We start from the raw sequence: 17,985 nt of genomic DNA, 5'->3' as shown, positions 1-17,985 counted from the left end.
CCAAACGTTGTACACATATCGTACTTTTATATACAAAAAATAAATCGTCTACTTCATTTAGTATCTTTTAAAAAAATTAGAGAAAATAAGCTTTTTTTTGGCCTTCAAGACCTATGTAACCCCTTAATTACACAAATTGTATATTTTATAAATAATTCAATTCGTAAATTGTGAACGAGGTCATTGCAATGAGCTTTGATTGTATCAACAAGACATGTATGATAGAATGTACGTATTTTGGCTAAACCAAACAGAATTTCTAGTTAACACGATAGAGCTCGATATTTCATAACCAGAAGTTTGCTAGACTTCACTACACATCTGATAAATCCTAAAGGAATTCTAATTCGTCCATTTTCTAACAGACGACTGGTTGAATCTACCAGATTTATGTTTCAGTGTGTGAGCACGGTATCATAAATGTAATTGTATCATCATGAGTCATGAGGGACGGTTGTTATACTTATATATAGTCAGAGCCTCTCTCATCTGATAAGAAAGTCACGGTAAGAGTAGGGAAGATAATATACGGCAACGCACGATCGCGCTCTGTGTTCCCACGTTTATACGCCAGTCGATATGCTGAGGTTCATCAAGATGGATGTCACAACATCGTGGTCACGATTATTTATAATAACATTTGGATTACTCGTATTGCCCAGTCAATGCCGTAAATCGGACGGTAAGTAGAATGGATTACGTTTTCATTTCAGTGCGTGTTCTGTGTTAGAATGCAAAATGTTTAACATTTATGCCACCAAATAAAGCCAAAATACATTCTTACATCTGAAAGCGTGAGTAGTGTTTCAGGATACTTTGGGGCATACAAAGTCACATACTTTGCCAGAAATTCAGGCGAAAGCAGCTGAAGATGTCGCGGAAAGACTGCTGGGTAAAGAGATATCTAAAATGTTTATTATGAGGCTGAATACCGATTTGGGACCTGTTGACAAAGATACTTTCAAGGTGCTCATTGTCAAGTGCGACACATTTCTCTTTGCGAATACTCATTTCTAAAGGAATAATAAATTGTCGAGCAATCTTATTTTGACAGATAACAAAAAATTCTCTAGGCAAGATCGAAATTCGCGGCACTTCCGGAGTGGCGATCACCTGGGGTTTGCATTATTACTTGAAAAACTATTGCAATGTTCATATATCATGGGACGGTACACAAATTACGCTGCCAACTACCCTGCCGGAAGCTCGCGTTAAAATTACATCGAATGATAGGTGAGAACGCGTAATATTTCATTTGTGATAATCTGGTGTATCACTTATGACACGGCATATGCACTTACGTTCTTCCACAACTTTATTTACAGATTCAGGTATTATCAGAACGTGTGCACCGCGGGTTACAGTTCAGCCTGGTGGCAGTGGCAACAATGGGAAAAAAATATCGATTGGATGGCCCTGAATGGGATTAATCTTGCCCTCGCTTTCACTGCGCAAGAAGCGATCTGGCAAAGACTCTATCAAGAATTGAATCTGACGAAAGAGGAGATCGACGAGCACTTCAGTGGACCTGCCTTCTTACCCTGGTCAAGTGTTTATATTCCTCAAATTTCTTTATGGAAAGTACAATAAAATAGGCTTGTTGCGGTAACGTAGGATGAGGATGGGCAATATGCGTGGTTTTGGTGGACCATTAACATCAAATTGGCACAATCACACCATACGCCTGCAGCACCAGATTCTTCGAAGAATGAGAGACCTCGGAATCGTCCCAGTATTACCGGCATTCGCCGGTCACGTGCCGCGTGCTTTTGCCAGACTTTTTCCGAATGCTAATATGACGAAGATCGATACGTGGAATAAATTCCAAGACAAATATTGCTGGTATGGTCAAACAGTCTAACTATATCTCACGCAATTTTCTCTCTTTCAGTTATAATCTTGTTTCAAATAATTTCTCATGCCGTAAAATCCAACTATGGATGAAATGTTAACAATTGAATGTTCTCTATCTATCAAGTAACAATATGCCCCAAATAGAACCTTGCATTTAACTATAATAAAGTGCAATCATGTAATGAACTTACGATTCATCTAACACAATTGTTATTTTCAGTCCTTATTTGCTAGAACCGACGGATCCGCTGTTTCGCGTGATTGGAGAAAAATTCCTTCGAATGGTGAGCTGAAATAATTTCCATAGAGATAAATGATGGAGATGGAGACATGAAATTTCATTGTTGCAGTACATCGACGAGTTTGGTACCGATCATATTTATAATTGCGATACTTTCAATGAAAACAAACCTAGTGACACTGAACTTGTCTACTTGCGAAACGTCGGCCGTTCGATTTTCTCAGCTATGAATGCAGTCGATTCTAAGGCGATATGGTAAGTAAATATATTGGTAAACAGGTGGCTTTTTTAATTCTTTTTAGAAATTAATCAAATATAATATACATGGTCGGTCCAGAAACTATTGGGACTGATTTTTTCTAATCAAGGGGAAGGGGTGAGGGGTGGTCTGTATGGGCAGGCAAATCAGCGGGGAATGTCAAGTATACGACGCGACCCGACTCAATTGCCTCTGAGCCTTTGCAGTGCTCATGATTCACCGAATTTTTTCAGTTTTTTTTTTCAGAAATTCAGATGTTTCAAATTTTTTACGTTTTTCAGGTTTTTCCGAAAAACATATTTTTCAGCAAAACTCCGGTGCTGAGACTCTTGCCTTTTGGACGCTGATCGGCGTCTTAGTGTTTCAATTTCACCCAAAACTTGATCGCATACCGCTGTTCAATCGTGCGCTGCATCTTGATTCCTGACGATACCACAAAACAACTGCTCACCCCGGGGCGTGATCTACACTCTGCAAAGACTCAGAGGCAATTGAGCCGCGTCATCCCGTATACCTGACATTCCCCACTAATTTTCCTGCTCATACAGACAACCCCCAACCCCTTCCCCTTGGCTAGAAAAAAATCAGTCCCGATACTTCCTGGACAGACCACGTATAATATTTGATTAATTTATAATACAATATATGACAATAATGTTTCTTTACATGAAATACTCTACACGAAATCTACGATTTTTCTAGGTTAATGCAAGCTTGGTTGTTCGTACACGACATTACGTTTTGGAAGAAGTCCAGAGTAAGAGCCTTTCTGACCTCAGTACCTACGGTAAGTCCGGAATATTAACGAATATCGACCTCACTGGCAAATACAAGCCTGTAACGTATACATGAATAAATAAATGCGTAATTTAATACAAAATTCTTGTGAAATACAGTAAAATACCTTTTATATCTTGTAAATTCACCATTTACATAAATAATGTAAAATTCAATGTACGCATTTTGCTACAACAAATTTAGTACGTAGGCTAGAGAAAACATGGTATTGAAACATTGATAAAATAAGAAGAATCATTCCAATAAACTTTTATCCATTTTCTCTCTTGTCGCCAAAAAAATATAGTTTCTGTATATCGGCACATTATACTATTTTACGGTCGTAAACGGGACTTTTAATTGCTATACTATAATCAACTGCAGGGACGAATGTTGGTGCTAGACCTGCAATCAGAACAGTTTCCGCAGTACGGTCGATTGAAATCGTATTACGGTCAGCCATTTATTTGGTGCATGCTGCACAACTTCGGCGGCACCTTAGGAATGTTTGGCTCCGCGCAAATCGTTAATCAGGTATAATAGAAATTTATGCTTTCTTATGTCAGATTTTCTTGTAAGATCAAGAATATGATTGCTTTTATGATTGCTTTCGCCATGTCATTTGCATCGCATACCAAGACGTAAAAGAATTATTTCAAAACTTTAATCCTCAATTCTTTTTCCGTCCCTCAAGCGTATCTTGATTTTAACCTTATAGCTCACACTTTCATAATGCTCTTGATTAAAAAATTAATCCTCTGTCAAACATTGCGACGAACAAGTTTTCAATCCTTCACAGGAAATATATAATTTGTTAAATATCGCATGTCTTTATTTAATGTCCAAAAATTCAGAATCAAGAATCAATTAAAGAATATTTTAATATTATAACAATACGAATTTTGAAGCAAAAAGAATACCCTACGACACAGTTATGAGTACAATAAATTCCCAGTAAACACCGAGCATCAGTTACATTGCACTTACGTTATAATTTCTCACTCAACGATGTAACTGATGCTCGGTGTTTACTGGAACTGAATGTAACATAGATTGCAGAATGTTCAATCAACTCTTTCTTCAGCGCACATTCGAGGGTAGAAACATGAATGGTAGTACTATGGTGGGAACCGGTTTGACACCTGAAGGTATTAATCAAAACTACGTAATTTACGAACTGATGAATGAAATGGCATATCATCACGAGCCCGTCGACCTGGACAATTGGTGAGAACGTGTATCTCGTGTGATTCAGATGCAATAGATATAACGATTGGTCTTCGTTGAAGACGTGTCGTTTTAATGTCTTACCACGCCTCGATAATCTATCGACAGAGTGGGCTTCTAATTCGCGATTTAAGTGAGGTTACGCAAAAAGCTCCTTAAACTCGCTTGATTAAATTGATACGACGATCATTGATCGGCAGGTTCGAACGTTACGCTATTCGAAGATACGGCGCGTGGAACGAGTATGCGGTGGCTGCTTGGCGACACCTCGGCAGAACAGTTTATAATTTTATCGGCACGCAAAAAATCAGAGGACATTACGTTATTACCAGACAGCCGAGTTTAAATATTTCACCATGGGTACAGACTTACGTTAAAAATCATAACTTATTTACGATTAATTGAATTATATAGTTGCGTTTCCAATGACGCGACAGAACATGAGTATAAAAGCTCGCTTTCATATTAACGAGAAAGACAAAATTACATCGAAACTGGAAATTGTTAAAAATTGGAAAAGAGAAAAATTATTTCGACTAATTACATTTTTAGTTGCATATTAATATTAAATTAAATTATGTATAATGTAAAATAAGTTTCTTTAACGCAGATCTGGTATGATCGAAAAAGTTTCTATTCTATGTGGAACGTATTTTTGAAAGCGAGACATGGTAGAGGAAATAGTACTCTCTACAGGCATGATGTGGTTGATATAACCAGACAAGGTCTTCAACTAATGGCTGACGATATCTACATGACCATAGTAAACTGCTATAAAAATAAGAACGTTACTGCTTTTCAGTGAGTATTTTGATACAATATCAATGTATATCAGAATTGTACATATATAGACGTAATATTCTTTAAGTAGATAGAAAATGATTAAAATAATTATAATAATATCACAAAATAAATGTCCTTCAATGCGTCAATAGCCAGGCGTTTCATGTAGTTAGTATTGTTACATGACAAGAATTTCTAATATATATTTAAATGTTTTATACCAACAACTCGATAGATCGTCCGCAAACGCTCTGTTGGAATTGTTCGACGACCTCGAATCTATTCTGGCATCAGGAAGTAATTTTTTGCTGGGCACCTGGCTAACTCAGGCAAAAGATATGGGTGTCGACGATGAGGAGAGACGATCTTACGAATATAATGCAAGAAATCAAATCACCTTGTGGGGCCCAAATGGCGAGATCACAGACTATGCTAACAAACAATGGTCGGGGGTGATGGCGGATTACTTTAAGCCCAGATGGGAGCTTTTCTTAAAGGCTCTCGAGAAATCACTGATCGAAGGAACCAAATTCAACGCCACCGAGATTAACAATCGAATATTTCGTGAAATAGCACAACCTTTCACTTTCTCCAGGAAGCTTTATCCGGTAGAGGCGAAAGGTATATTTATTCCTTTTTAATGATTGTCCGCAAATGTTATATCAATTAGTCTCATTTGATTAGCAGAGGTCTTCGTTTTTACGCTATTTCTCCAGTCGTTTTAAGCTCTAAATTTCTAAAGCGTCTAAATTTTCGCACCGTTTTGCATCAATTTTTGTGGTCGATAATTGAAATCAGAGTATCATGTCCCATTTGTTTTATAAGATTATTAAAGTACAATCTTTTCTTACAACATAAAATATCCAAGAACACAGTATAAATTGTTAAATAGTATAAGATACATCAGCTTACCTACATTTAGAAAGAATTAAAGTAGCAAATAAATTTTTAAATTTATTTTTTATTAACTTTTCGAGAAGTCTAATAAATTGTCCTCGTTTTTGTTTCAGGTGATACTATTGATATAGCAGTGAAAATAATTTCCAAGTGGTACAAAGAAGAGTCAACATTATCATCACTGTTAAAATCATCAAATAGAAAGACAGAGTGAAACAATGGCGACTTTATCTTCTCTTTTTCTTTAGATAAGATTATGTTAAGAAAAATATCCAACGACATTATTAACAGAATTACTTTCATATTTTGAATACGCGTTTCCTCAGCTTTTATATTTACGTTAATTATTATAAATAAAAATATTAAAAAAAATTCTTTCTATAATCCATAATTACCTTTTCATATTTTATAATAGAAAATAAATATTTTCTATCGCAATGTTTGTATCATTGTTTCTAAACCTTCCAAAAACGTTGCAATTATTTTAAAAAATCAAAGCGTGTAACGTAACGGCAACAGAAGCCTCAGATCTTTGTTAAGCGCACTGGCAGGATCGTTAAGATCACGCAGCGCCTGCGACGTCCTCGTCTTCGCGTCGTCTCTGGTGAGCTCGTTCCGCTCCACCACCTTCTCTAGCAGCTGCTTCAGCTGCGGTCCAACGCCACCCTCGGCGGATGAGTGCAAAATCTTCAAGACTTCGTTCGTGTAACCAGCAAAACGCGCGAATCCTTGCTTACGCGCGTCTTTGCTGAGAGCGTCATAAAGGTTTGCTAGTTGTTGAAGAGACGGCCTAGGCGGTACTTTGGAACGCCTTAAGTACTGGTTCAAACTTGGACGCGGCACTTGAGCCACTCTCTCGCCAAGTAAACAGAATCTGTTGCGACAAAAGCAAAGAAGAGCCTTATTAAATGAACTTTTTATTAGTGCCTTTTGAAACCAAGTCGGCATTTATGCACTCTCGTGTTTTTTCAATTCTTTTGGAGCTATTGTAATTACATTTAATTGTTCTTTTTATGTTGAATTGTACAATACATTCTACTTATATTTATCTAAAAAAAAATTAGTTACTTTTAGATACAAACGATATGTCATTTAGTTTAGTACAAAACATATATTAACTTCTGCAAAATCCTACCGTTAAATCTTCTTCCTAGCAAACACGATTCTTCCTAGTATATGTAATGATAATAATTATAACTTTATAATAAAAACGTTATCACCTTGTTTCTTCTTTTTCGTCCTCAATTTTCTCCGACCTTTCAATCGATACTTCCACGATTTCCTCGTCGTTATCATATTCCTCTTTGAACAAGGATGTCGTTGTCTTCACGATTCCGTAAATTTCACTCACGACGCTGTCGACGGTTGGTGTCGTCTTTTTCTGATAATTTGATACCTGCGTAACAGAAGCCTGTGTCGATTGTTGATGCGATGCATCGTCCTGTTGCGGGGTTTGTATTTTGGCTACTTCGCTGAAGGAGCGTTCGGTACTTGAAGATTTTTCTTCGTTCTCCTCCGAGACTTCCTGATTCGATTCTTGGGTCTCCTGTACGAGCTCCGGTGATTCGTGATTCGTTTCCGGGGTGGCCGGTAATTCGTAATTCGTTTCAGTCGTCTCTTCGTTCACTTCAGGTGTCTCTTTATGGTAACTATTGGATACGCTGACAGTTGTTAAGCGTTGATCCACTTCTGTCGAATCGTCGTAAGTCTTGGTAGACCCTTGACTCGATATCTTACTCGCCTGAGTCCAACTTGGCGTCAAGGGAGTCTCTGTCTTCTCATCATTCACTTTCGCGGTCGTAGCAGTTGAATTTATTGAAATTCCCTGAGGTATCGTCGATTGCGGTTGCCAATCTTTCATCGCCTGGGTCGTCGATATCGACGAGGAAGTTACTACTTGTACGTCTAGCTGCAATATTTCTTCCGCTTGGAGCGCCTTCAGTTGCTCGACCGTGTGAAAAATTACCTGGTTCAGAAATAGATCGTATAAATGGACTTTACCGATATTACATATTTTTCAAAAACTCGATATAACGTTTTACTAAAGTAAATAGAGATCCATGTGTAATACTTATATACCACTTTAATATACATTGTATTCGGTTATACACTATATTAGAGACTGAGAAATTTGTAGTAGAATTATATAAAAATTACTCGACTCCTTAATGTTTATACTATAAGAATAATATAAAATTAATCGATGAGAAAACTATAAAATTATTAAAATATTATTGCTACTTGTAAGAACTATTAAATGCAAGGCGAAAATCAAGTATGGTAACAAGTTAATGAAGAAATACGGATGCGTAAAATATTTCCGAATTACTACACGCGAGATAAGAAACATCACAATTACGCGCAAGAGAATTAATGTTCAGAATCTCTTATAAAATTTAGTAATCGAAAATGACTTACCTGCATGGCAGCGGGGAGATACGAATTTGAATATACTGGCGTTGAAAAGGCTGGCGGTTTCCTAACGATTCCGGCGATAGCCTGAAGCAATGAGGAATTTTAATTAACATTTCCGCTAAAGCACGCGAATACACATAGTTCTCTGAGCCGTTAGCCGCGATTATAGCTGTATATAAACGGGCATTTAAATGAAAATACTTCGCATTGAACACAAATTAGGCGAGAATATTATTGCCACGACGTTAATGTTAATATTTACAGCTCTCAGATTGGTACAAAATTAATATCACTAATTGAATTAAGGAAAAAAATTTACACTATTCATATGACGTCTTGATTTGTGCTCAAACTATGCATTGAATTTCAGTCCTAATAACGCTTTTACGTTTTCGATTTATTGAGATGTGAAAATAGTAATTTTCAATCATTTGGTATGCAGCATCGACAGCAAATAACGCAATATTTCACTAATGCAATACTAAATATTCAAAGTACCATTCAGTAAAAAATATCACTTACCTCTCGAAGAATCATTAGCACCATAAAACTACGTAATACCTTCATGATGAGATATTCCTTTTATCAGTTTAAAATAATATTTTCACGTCTTCAAATATGCACTTTGTAAAAATTCACGAAACTGATATACTTTCTAGCACAATTCAGTAACAAGAATCATTAAAAAAACTTTTTTAACTGTAAAACCTGCAAATTAATGTGAGATGTGTCAGATGAAAAACTTTAAAGCGAAATAAAGATAACAATATTCGTGGACAATTTTGAGATAATTAAAAAAAAGATTAAACGATTCAGACCTGAAACATTTTTATATTATCCCGTGAGAAAATCTACTTCCGAAGGTTTTAAACAATCACTGAGAAATTCACGATTTTCGCGGATTCTATCGAGGCTCGCGGGCGGCTGTTGGAACAAGACTGGTCTCGAAAAGATTCATAACGGTCCCAGGTCGTCCTCGACGTCGCGCACCTCCACATTCTTACGCGATCGTATGTAAACGAGCGGGTCCCTGTACAGGATTGTTAAATGCGTGACAAGCCGGCTAGGCGCACATGCCGCCGCGAGCCGGTGTTTATTGGTGCCGATGGGTAAATCACAGCGTGATGCCTAAACTAAGCCATCATCCGTATGCCATCCACGTTTCGAGACGAGGAGCTGACGTACTTTCCGCTATGCACTCGTCCTCGATCTCTCTGTGATTGAAATATACGGTTTATACCTGGAACTTTGCATATATCGGACTTTCATACACGGATTGTTGGAATAATTCATCCAAAGTAACATTATCCTGATTAAAATTGTAAAAATACCAATAGTGTTTAAAATTACAATTAATTTAATATTTGCAATTTAAATGAAATTACTTCGCATTGAACACAAATTAGGCGAGAATATTATTACCACGACGTTAATGTTAATATTTACAGCTCTCAGATTTGTACAAAAATTTTACAAGTTTTGCCTAGGTAATAAGATTTTAAAAAATGGCTCCTGCACTCAATTTTAAGTGCAAATTGAACATTTATTACTATAATTTGTAATTATTTAATTGCCTAAGATAACTTGAAAATTTCTAAACTAAACTTGCCGCTTTGGGAAATAATTACAACTTGTGCATAGCCGATGTTTAGGAAAATAGCAAAAATAAAAAATTAAAGATAATCAATGTTTCACACAATTTCTAGCAAATACATTTACTTAGTAAAAATATGTATTCGCACTCTGCGCATGTATTATATCGCCGATTTATAATTCAGTTATTCCCATAGCCGTATTCGCTTCTTTCATTTTCCATTTTAATCAACTTATTGTTAGAGTTTAATAACTCAATCATTTTACCCTCCCCAGCGACAGCATCGCGCTTTTATGTTGCGTTCTGTCGTTTTAATTTTTTCTTTACGGCATAAAGTCGACCTTTTTTTGGCAAATGTGTGACTTCGATAAAAACTGATTTAAACGCAGTAAAGTCGATGTAAAAATTGCAAGACTTTCAGGCAAAACTGTCATACCAAACTTTGTAATCAGAAAATTTACAGTAATCCTCTTTCTATGGCTCCTTTATCATTTTTCTATAATTTTCAAATGTTTTTTATATATGAAAACTTTTGTGCGTTCTCTCAAGTAATCTTTTTATATTTTGGATATACGTCACCTATACTTTAAATCAACCACGAATCAATGTAGTTTCGACCTTCACAACGAGTTCACGAGAAGAACGGTCCAATAAGAATAAAATTTCTCGGCCGAAAACAACTCTTTCAAGGAGAGTCGGTCACGGCACTTCGTCCCAGAACAATCGAGAAAAATGATCCGACCGGTTTTTCGAACGACTCACGTATATTCTCTTCGCGACTTCGAAAATGCTGTTGTCTTATAGAAGACTGTTCGTTATCACGAAATTTATTCGCAAGTAGCAAATTCTCACACCTTTTGTTCCGCGGATTAAAAATATTTAATCCACGGTATTAAGGTATTGAGGATAAAAGTTTATTTTAATGTAATAGAAATAAAATATTTTTAAGTAAAAATTTATATCGTAACATGCTGATAAACTAAGGAAACAACTAGAATTGGCGAATATATTTAGTATAATAACATTCATTACTTTACTAAATTGTTAAGTAAAAATTAATTTTTATGTTACTCACACATGCAGTTTATGAAAAACTACAAAGAATTTTCTTCAGTTTTTGCCATTCATCATTGTCTGTCTTATCATTAAAATACATTTGTGCATATCGTAAGATAAGACATGACTATTATTCAAGTCACCACTTCACTGCTGTTGCATCTTCAATCAGTTCAACATGTTAATGCAAGGTTGATACGAACGTTCATTGCCAAGTGCAAAACCAATGTTCAATATTTATACATTCTATTTAAAAAAGAACGTAAAAAAGACTTCTCTCGGGACACGTGCAACGGATGACATTTTCTTCACGCATTATTATCAAAGGAAAAATTAAATCGGTAATTACAAAAACCACATAATCCAAGATTTTCGAGATTCTTTTCAGTTCTATTGCTCTTTCGTAAAATTGGAAAAACGGGCTTATGTAGTTTCCGAACTCGCCGATTCAAGTGAGCTAACGATATTAAAGAAAATATCGAGACAATTGAAAATATCGCGCTGCGATATTATAATAGGATATTCAAGTTTAATAGTCGAGAAATGACCGCGTACACCAAATGTTTATTTTGCATCGAAACTAGGACTGCGTACCGCGTGGTAACGGGAGCATTTCTCTTCGCGATTTGTTTCTCAACGAAATACATCAAATCATGGTTGCGACTTTATGTCTGCCGCTATACATGCGCATGTGGGTGCCCTTATGCGATTACATTCTGCTTATTACGCGTGAGACTGCATATATAAACGGCGTTAAGTATACATACGATGTGTTGCTCGCGAGTTCTAACCGGTATACTCCATATCGCTGGAATAAGTTACGTAGAACGCTGCCAGGAGCTTCCTTACCACACTATTCTAATGATGGCAAAAGCGACGAGATTTATGTGCCTATTACTTGCGGCGGTAAGACATTAACCCGTAAATCTTAACAATTTGCCTTGGCAGCATATCAAACGGACCTCTATTTAATCTTTTTTGTTTGTTATGATTAATAATTTGTTTGTTAATTAAAACGAAATTCCTAATTTATGACGTTACGTTAATTAAATTCATCTGCCTTTTCAAATTCATGCTCACTCCCTATTTTACGAATAAATATGAAAGTTCGTACGATTTCAAATACTTGTATGCTAAAGACCATTTTCTTGATATTTTTATTCTCCCTAATATCATTTCAAATTCATCTGTATATCGATTTTATCAAGAAGCTGCTTTGTTTGAAATTAATAACATTGTCGAATACCTGCAGATATTATATTAATTATAAATCAGTTAACTTTTCGATCATGTACTACCGCGCAATAGTACAAGTAAATGAAAAATTTTAAGGCTGCAATAGCGCAGGCGAAACCGCTCAATCCATCAACCGATGAATCTATCAATGAGGTCGATCACGATAACGCGAATCTGTACAAAAGTCCAATCGGATCGAAGAAACAGCAGCGGAATTCTGCTTTGCCGACTAACGAGGCATCAATAAAGGCGGCCACGCAGACTGATACTACAAACTCGGCAGCTGGTACCGTGATCGACGCAACCGTAAGCATCTCTTTGTAAATTGATATTGATAATTAAAGTTGGCATTTAGATTGCAATCTTTCCGTGAGACAGTGACGTTCCATCCCGCTAATTAATTATAACTTTAATCCGTATTGTTGGCCACGTTACTTTTTGTCTTTATTTCAGTAATTGGGTGGCTCCGCTCATTAATTTCCTCCGCAGAAATTGCTCGTTACGACATTGGCCCCTTAACTAATTAATTAAAATCAATCCACCGCATTCAATTATCAATTAATGCACGCAATGATTAAGATTACGTGATTATATTATTAATATGTGTCTTGCGACGAGGTTTTCCTTTCTTTCAATTTTCTCCGCCCTCCCGTTATACGCGGACGGACGGGTGTTGCCGTCCCGCTCTCGCGGTCGCGCGCGGATCTTACGGCGAAGCGCGCCGACGACGGGGAGTACGGTCGCCGGGCGCGAGAAGCGCGGGATGCGGACGGATCGGGTCGTCGGCAAAAACCAAGGGGATAGGTTAGCGCGCTGGAAAGGAGCAGGATCTCGGGAGCTCCGCGCGTACCGTGCCGCGGACCGAAGGCTCCACGCGAAAACGAAGGTTGGGCGCCAGACGCGGTCTTTCACGCGTCACGTCGCGAAACTCGCGAAATCGTACGAATGAGCTGGAGCGGCCCTCGTCACGGGCAGGCTAGCTCGCCTAACGGTAGAGGGGCGGGGCGGTGGTTGCCGCCAAGATTCCAGAGGCAACGGGACTTATGGAATTCTCACGACGGACGAGACACACGAAAAGGGACGTACACGAAAAGAAACTCGACAAATTAATATAAATAAAACGGGTTTAATATCGGGCGGCGCTAACACGCCGGTTGAGTGGCCGCTATAACGGGCGGCGTCGCGGGCGACAATGATTCAAGCCCCGAGATCGGGGGAAAACAACACGCCGCGATACTCTCGGCTACACGGAACAATCCGGCGCGAAATCAACGGCAGGACTTAGCCGTACGCGATAAACCCTACTCGGACGACACGGACGCACTCGACAATGATTTCCTCGCGAACGGTACGAGTACCGTCGCACACGCAAATACTCCCGAATCACTATGACGCGAATCACGCAAGCTTCCGGAAGCGGCCCGGGGTATCGCAAACACGCACCCACTCGTTCACACTCTCTCGGTCGTCGCGACTCCTTCACGCCACGCATGCACGCGACACTCCCGCGGCATGCGTACCCCGCGTGATCTCGCGCAACGCACCCCTCGCGCCGCGAATCTCCAGATCGGCTAAGAAAACGCAATTGCCCGCGGTCGCGAGGCTCGACGCACACACACACACGCAATCACTCACACGCGAGACCTGTGCCCTGTGGGCTCCGGGGAACCGCGGTTGCTTGTCGCCGCGACCGGGACTCCAACCAAACTCTAAAGCCAACGGGCCGTGGCCCGGGCGACACCAAACGCGAAATCGTCCCGGCGGCGACAGAGCAACCCGGCTCCGGACGCTATCGCACGGGGCGAAACAGACGGAGGAGGATCTCACCGGCACCCTCGGCTCTCCCGGGATCGGCAGGCGGCAACGGCTCGTCCTGGGCTCTCACGGGAACTCGCCCTTCGTGGCGGGAAAACGGCGGCAGCGGTAAACCGGGGTCCTTCCTCTTACAAGTTCGGCAACAGGCTGCTCCGAATTTTCCGCGATCGCGGATCGATAGCCCGGGGCCCCCCCTTTCGCCCGCGCGGCGGCCCGCGCTAGGCGCGTGCTCCGCGGCCAATCGCGCGACGGCACGCGACAACGCCGGCAGCGAGATTTTCACGCTCGGGCGCAGGTACCCGCGATATCGCCAAAATTTCCTCGCGTTCCTTCGATAGGGCTGTCGCAGCGGCTCCCCCGCTGACGCCCCTCAGGTATCGTGTCACGGGCCCTGGGCTCCTTCCTCCCGGCTCGCTGCTCCGCTCGCTCCGTTCCCGCTCCGCACGCCCCTCCACCGTGCTCGCCGCGGAATTTTTCCGTTAGCCGGGCCTCTCGTCTCTCTCTCCTCCGCCCTCGCATCCATCCGTCCTCACGCTCGTGTTCATCATACCAAAAAAAAAACAAAAGAATCAGCCATACGTCGAATTTACCGAATAACGGTCGCCTCTCTGGAGACTGCGGCACGGTTTTCCCTACGCTTGGCCTGTTGCCTTGAGGGAGGAACCCGGTGGACGCGCTCGCGGGACGGCAACGTCACAGTCTATAGCATTAACATGCCTGGTTGGAATACGATAAATTAAATTTGGATTAAATTAATAACGAATCTTATATGTATCGGTTTTCTTCATGCTGAAAAAACTCTTCTTATATTATCGCATATACATATATTGTATTCCCTACATAAATCTTACAATATTGCAAGTAATCGCGTTCTCAAACTAATTAATTTTGAAATAAAAAAGATCCTATATAACTTCCGCATATAACTTTTCCTCCCGCGCCATAAAACCACGTCGTAAAAATGTGCTCGAAAAACGCTGACGTGAAATCAATTGTTTCGGCAAGTTCAAGGAGAATTCCACGACAAAACCGGGTCCGTTCTCTTGGATTCTGACACCGCTGGTGCAAAAAGTGCAGTTTTCACCGCAATCGTTCCTGCAGGATCGTCTGCTATTTCTGAGAGAGGCGCTAAACAATCTTGGCATCAACGCGCTACAAAACACGACGGCGAAGCAGCTAGCAAATGTACCTGCCAGCCTAGTGCATTTCTTGGGTCCGCACGATTCCGGTTTCTATACGAACCGGCTGGAACCGGCCGGTTTCCTGGGCGGTAATGGTTGGTTCGCCAACAAGGGCGGCATTCTAGGCGGACCCGGGGCCATTGTCTCCACCGGCAGCCTTCTCACGGATTATCCAACTCCTTACAGGAAGAAATAGGACGGTCTATCCCGTTTATTCAGACACGTGTAAATATAATCAACGAACAAAACCTGTGCTCCTGCGCATAATATCCGATTGGGAAAGTGTTCTGAAAATTTCAAGTGTGTCAAGTAGGTCACTTACTGAATGACGCAAGTTCACCATCTCCCATTTCAATCGAGACGCTAAAGAGCAAAAAGCAATGATATATCAAAGAGCGACAAGCAATATTCTTTCCGTAGCTTCTGTAAGGAATTATTAGCGAAAAGCTGTGATGGAATGAAGCTTGAGAAATGCAAATAGATGATACTAAGTAAATTATTATTAATCCAAGTGCGATATAGCATTTTTTAAACATATTTATAGCATATTCAAGTTATTTTTTATGCCTGTATCTTGTATTCCCGTAATACAATAAAACAGACTTGATAAATTAAGATACAAATATCGTGAGGTCAGAGGCAACTTTTATTTCTTCCTATACAGCGTAGTGTCGCGATATTAGCGCATTTCAGCTGTGCAATTCTCTTTACGGAGGCAAACTAGACGACTCGCGCTTCGAATTTTTAATAAGACGCGATTCTCGGGTTACCGAAGGCGGGTGAACGAGAGAGAGAAAGGGAAAAGGCATATTATTGGCCGCGCGAAAAATGCGCGGCAATGCACAGTGATGGAGAGAGCGCGATGCGTTATTGGAAATGCATAAGATATCCGATATCTCGCGAAATTCACAGCGGGCGGCCACGCGGTCGTACTTTGCCGAGTTGGACGCCGCGCGAGGCGGCTGCAAGGAATTTCATTTCTGCCAAATTGAGATTCGATCTCTCAAGCCCGAGCGGACGGTCCCCGACGATCGGTGTACTCTTCGTCCACGGTCTACTACTCCCGGCGCGATTCCGCTACCTGTAATCCGACCGTGCTGAAATATCGCCTGTTACACGAGCGATCGCGTGCCGACATCTCCAGAGGCGGGGTTTATTAAAACCGATGACTGATTTGTGATTGCGGCTGGGTAGCGTCGAGAAAACGACGCGAGTATGTTGAAGATGTTTGATAATTGGTAACGTGATCGATAAGAGATCAATTTTCCTCGATGTGAAACTAAACCGATTTTCAAGGATAATTGTAATGTAACTTTAACTCGTGCTCTCTTTAATTATTATTTCGAATGGAATTTCCAAACTTTTTATTACGTTCGTGCATCACGTGTCGGATTTTCTATATAAATGTATACTTTATTGTTGTTTCAAAATTATTATCTCCTGTGTGATTTTGCCAAATTCAGGATTGGAAACGTTTCCAGCAGCGACGGGCGTGCGCAAAAGTGAAGAATAAATTGGGAGAGAGGAAGTTCTCAATCGAAATTGAAATTCAATCTGTTTCATCCGGTCAACAACTATACGTGTATTCGTCGTTCCCGGCTAAGATTAAATCTGTTTACTGTCTAGTTCAATACGAAGGAGGAGTAGCACTTGATAAATTGGCAATAATACGCTGCGCCCGTACGAGCTTGTGTAGCTACACCTGTATAAGCAGCCCGTGATCGATGAGAGTGGCGACGCAGTTTGCAGCGCCGTGTGTCGCTTATAGATTAATTCTGCATGTCAACAGTTTGCCGTGTCACGCTTTTATTGACTCGTTAATATATGATTACAAATTATGTAAGCTTCTCTTGTTCAAATATTCAAGAATATTTCGAGCGATACAGCCGACATTCAATTGATTAAGCTGTCGCAATTGAAAGTTAATTATTGTGAACAGAGAGCGTGCATCACGATATTAATAATATCTACATTAATCGTCTTCTCTATCCCGAGCTATTTTGCGTTGTTTACCTACGGCGCGTTCAGGGATTTATTACGTTATTATATAATTAAGACGTAACTGGGGCGATGTCAGGCGTGCATATACTTGGCACGTAATTTACGATGCGTGCAATTGAAGCCTTTTTATACGATCTCAGGCTAGAGGACAAAATAATTATTGGTATTTAAATCATTCTTGATGCAGTTCTGACTAGGATCAATCGTTCATTTAAAATGACTTTTTATCGACCGTGCAGTTATTTGCATTTTATTATCAATAAACCCTCTACCGGAAGTTCCCGATTATCATCAATAACAGCACGTAACCTTCGAACGATTAAAATACATGTTTTCAGACCACAATCAACAACAATTTATTAAAAATATCAGTGACAAATGACTTGGAAATATTAATAACTCCTACGCAGGAGTGTAAGTTCAATTCAGTGGCCGACGAGAGGTCAGTTACATTAATTGGCTGTGTCCGCTAGAAACGTTGGTTTTCCAACGGCTACGTATTGCAAATTGAAGTGTCATTATTAACGATAACATACAATAACTATTACAATGGTTGCTGCCGTGACAATTGCAAAATGAGAACGTGGACAGCTGTGCTGACCAACATTGTGCGCGCGAATAAAACTTTCCCAGACCGAGTTCGACCGGA

The 17,985-nt window shown here is 40.0% G+C and overlaps 3 protein-coding genes across 3 annotated transcripts; 2 read left to right on the top strand and 1 right to left on the bottom strand.

Moving 5' to 3' along the window:
- Positions 1–459: 459 nt before the first annotated feature.
- Positions 460–6,402, top strand: LOC105559448 (alpha-N-acetylglucosaminidase). Its single transcript, XM_012007732.1, has 14 exons — positions 460–682; positions 803–966; positions 1,055–1,233; positions 1,326–1,544; positions 1,615–1,842; positions 2,075–2,138; positions 2,205–2,350; positions 3,057–3,141; positions 3,516–3,665; positions 4,216–4,358; positions 4,559–4,718; positions 4,969–5,159; positions 5,377–5,762; positions 6,152–6,402. Exons 1-14 carry the CDS (start codon positions 580–582, stop codon positions 6,250–6,252), a joined length of 2,319 nt encoding a protein of 772 aa, XP_011863122.1. The 5' UTR covers positions 460–579; the 3' UTR covers positions 6,253–6,402.
- A 40-nt stretch (positions 6,403–6,442) lies between these two features.
- LOC105559447 lies at positions 6,443–9,737 on the bottom strand. Its single transcript, XM_012007731.1, has 5 exons — positions 9,272–9,737; positions 8,976–9,161; positions 8,457–8,537; positions 7,259–8,004; positions 6,443–6,912 (listed from the first exon to the last, which is right to left on the bottom strand). Exons 2-5 carry the CDS (start codon positions 9,018–9,020, stop codon positions 6,531–6,533), a joined length of 1,254 nt encoding a protein of 417 aa, XP_011863121.1. The 5' UTR covers positions 9,021–9,161; positions 9,272–9,737; the 3' UTR covers positions 6,443–6,530.
- Positions 9,738–12,420: 2,683 nt separating this feature from the next.
- Positions 12,421–16,962, top strand: LOC105559450. The gene is made up of 2 exons (XM_012007734.1): positions 12,421–12,645; positions 15,160–16,962. The coding sequence occupies exons 1-2, from the start codon at positions 12,421–12,423 to the stop codon at positions 15,529–15,531; spliced, it is 597 nt and encodes a 198-aa protein (XP_011863124.1). The 3' UTR covers positions 15,532–16,962.
- The last annotated feature ends 1,023 nt before the right edge of the window (positions 16,963–17,985 follow it).

Source organism: Vollenhovia emeryi, unplaced genomic scaffold (genome assembly GCF_000949405.1).
Source record: "Vollenhovia emeryi isolate VEMERY1.0 unplaced genomic scaffold, V.emery_V1.0 DF939271.1, whole genome shotgun sequence".
NCBI lineage: Eukaryota > Metazoa > Arthropoda > Insecta > Hymenoptera > Formicidae > Vollenhovia > Vollenhovia emeryi.
The sequence above is the reverse complement of the archived record's forward strand: the minus strand, read 5'-3'. Positions and strand labels throughout refer to the sequence as shown.

Coding starts and splice junctions, on each gene's coding strand:
- LOC105559448 (XM_012007732.1), top strand. CDS start 580: ATGCTGAGGTTCATCAAGATGGATGTCACAACATCGTGGTCACGATTA. Junction 1,545..1,614: donor GGACCTGCCTTCTTACCCTG/GTCAAGTGTTTA, acceptor GCGGTAACGTAG/GATGAGGATGGGCAATATGC. Junction 1,843..2,074: donor TTCCAAGACAAATATTGCTG/GTATGGTCAAAC, acceptor TGTTATTTTCAG/TCCTTATTTGCTAGAACCGA.
- LOC105559447 (XM_012007731.1), bottom strand. CDS start 9,020: ATGAAGGTATTACGTAGTTTTATGGTGCTAATGATTCTTCGAGAG. Junction 8,005..8,456: donor ATCTCCCCGCTGCCATGCAG/GTAAGTCATTTT, acceptor TTTCTGAACCAG/GTAATTTTTCACACGGTCGA. Junction 6,913..7,258: donor GACGAAAAAGAAGAAACAAG/GTGATAACGTTT, acceptor TTGTCGCAACAG/ATTCTGTTTACTTGGCGAGA.
- LOC105559450 (XM_012007734.1), top strand. CDS start 12,421: ATGAAAAATTTTAAGGCTGCAATAGCGCAGGCGAAACCGCTCAATCCA. Junction 12,646..15,159: donor GTACCGTGATCGACGCAACC/GTAAGCATCTCT, acceptor TGTTTCGGCAAG/TTCAAGGAGAATTCCACGAC.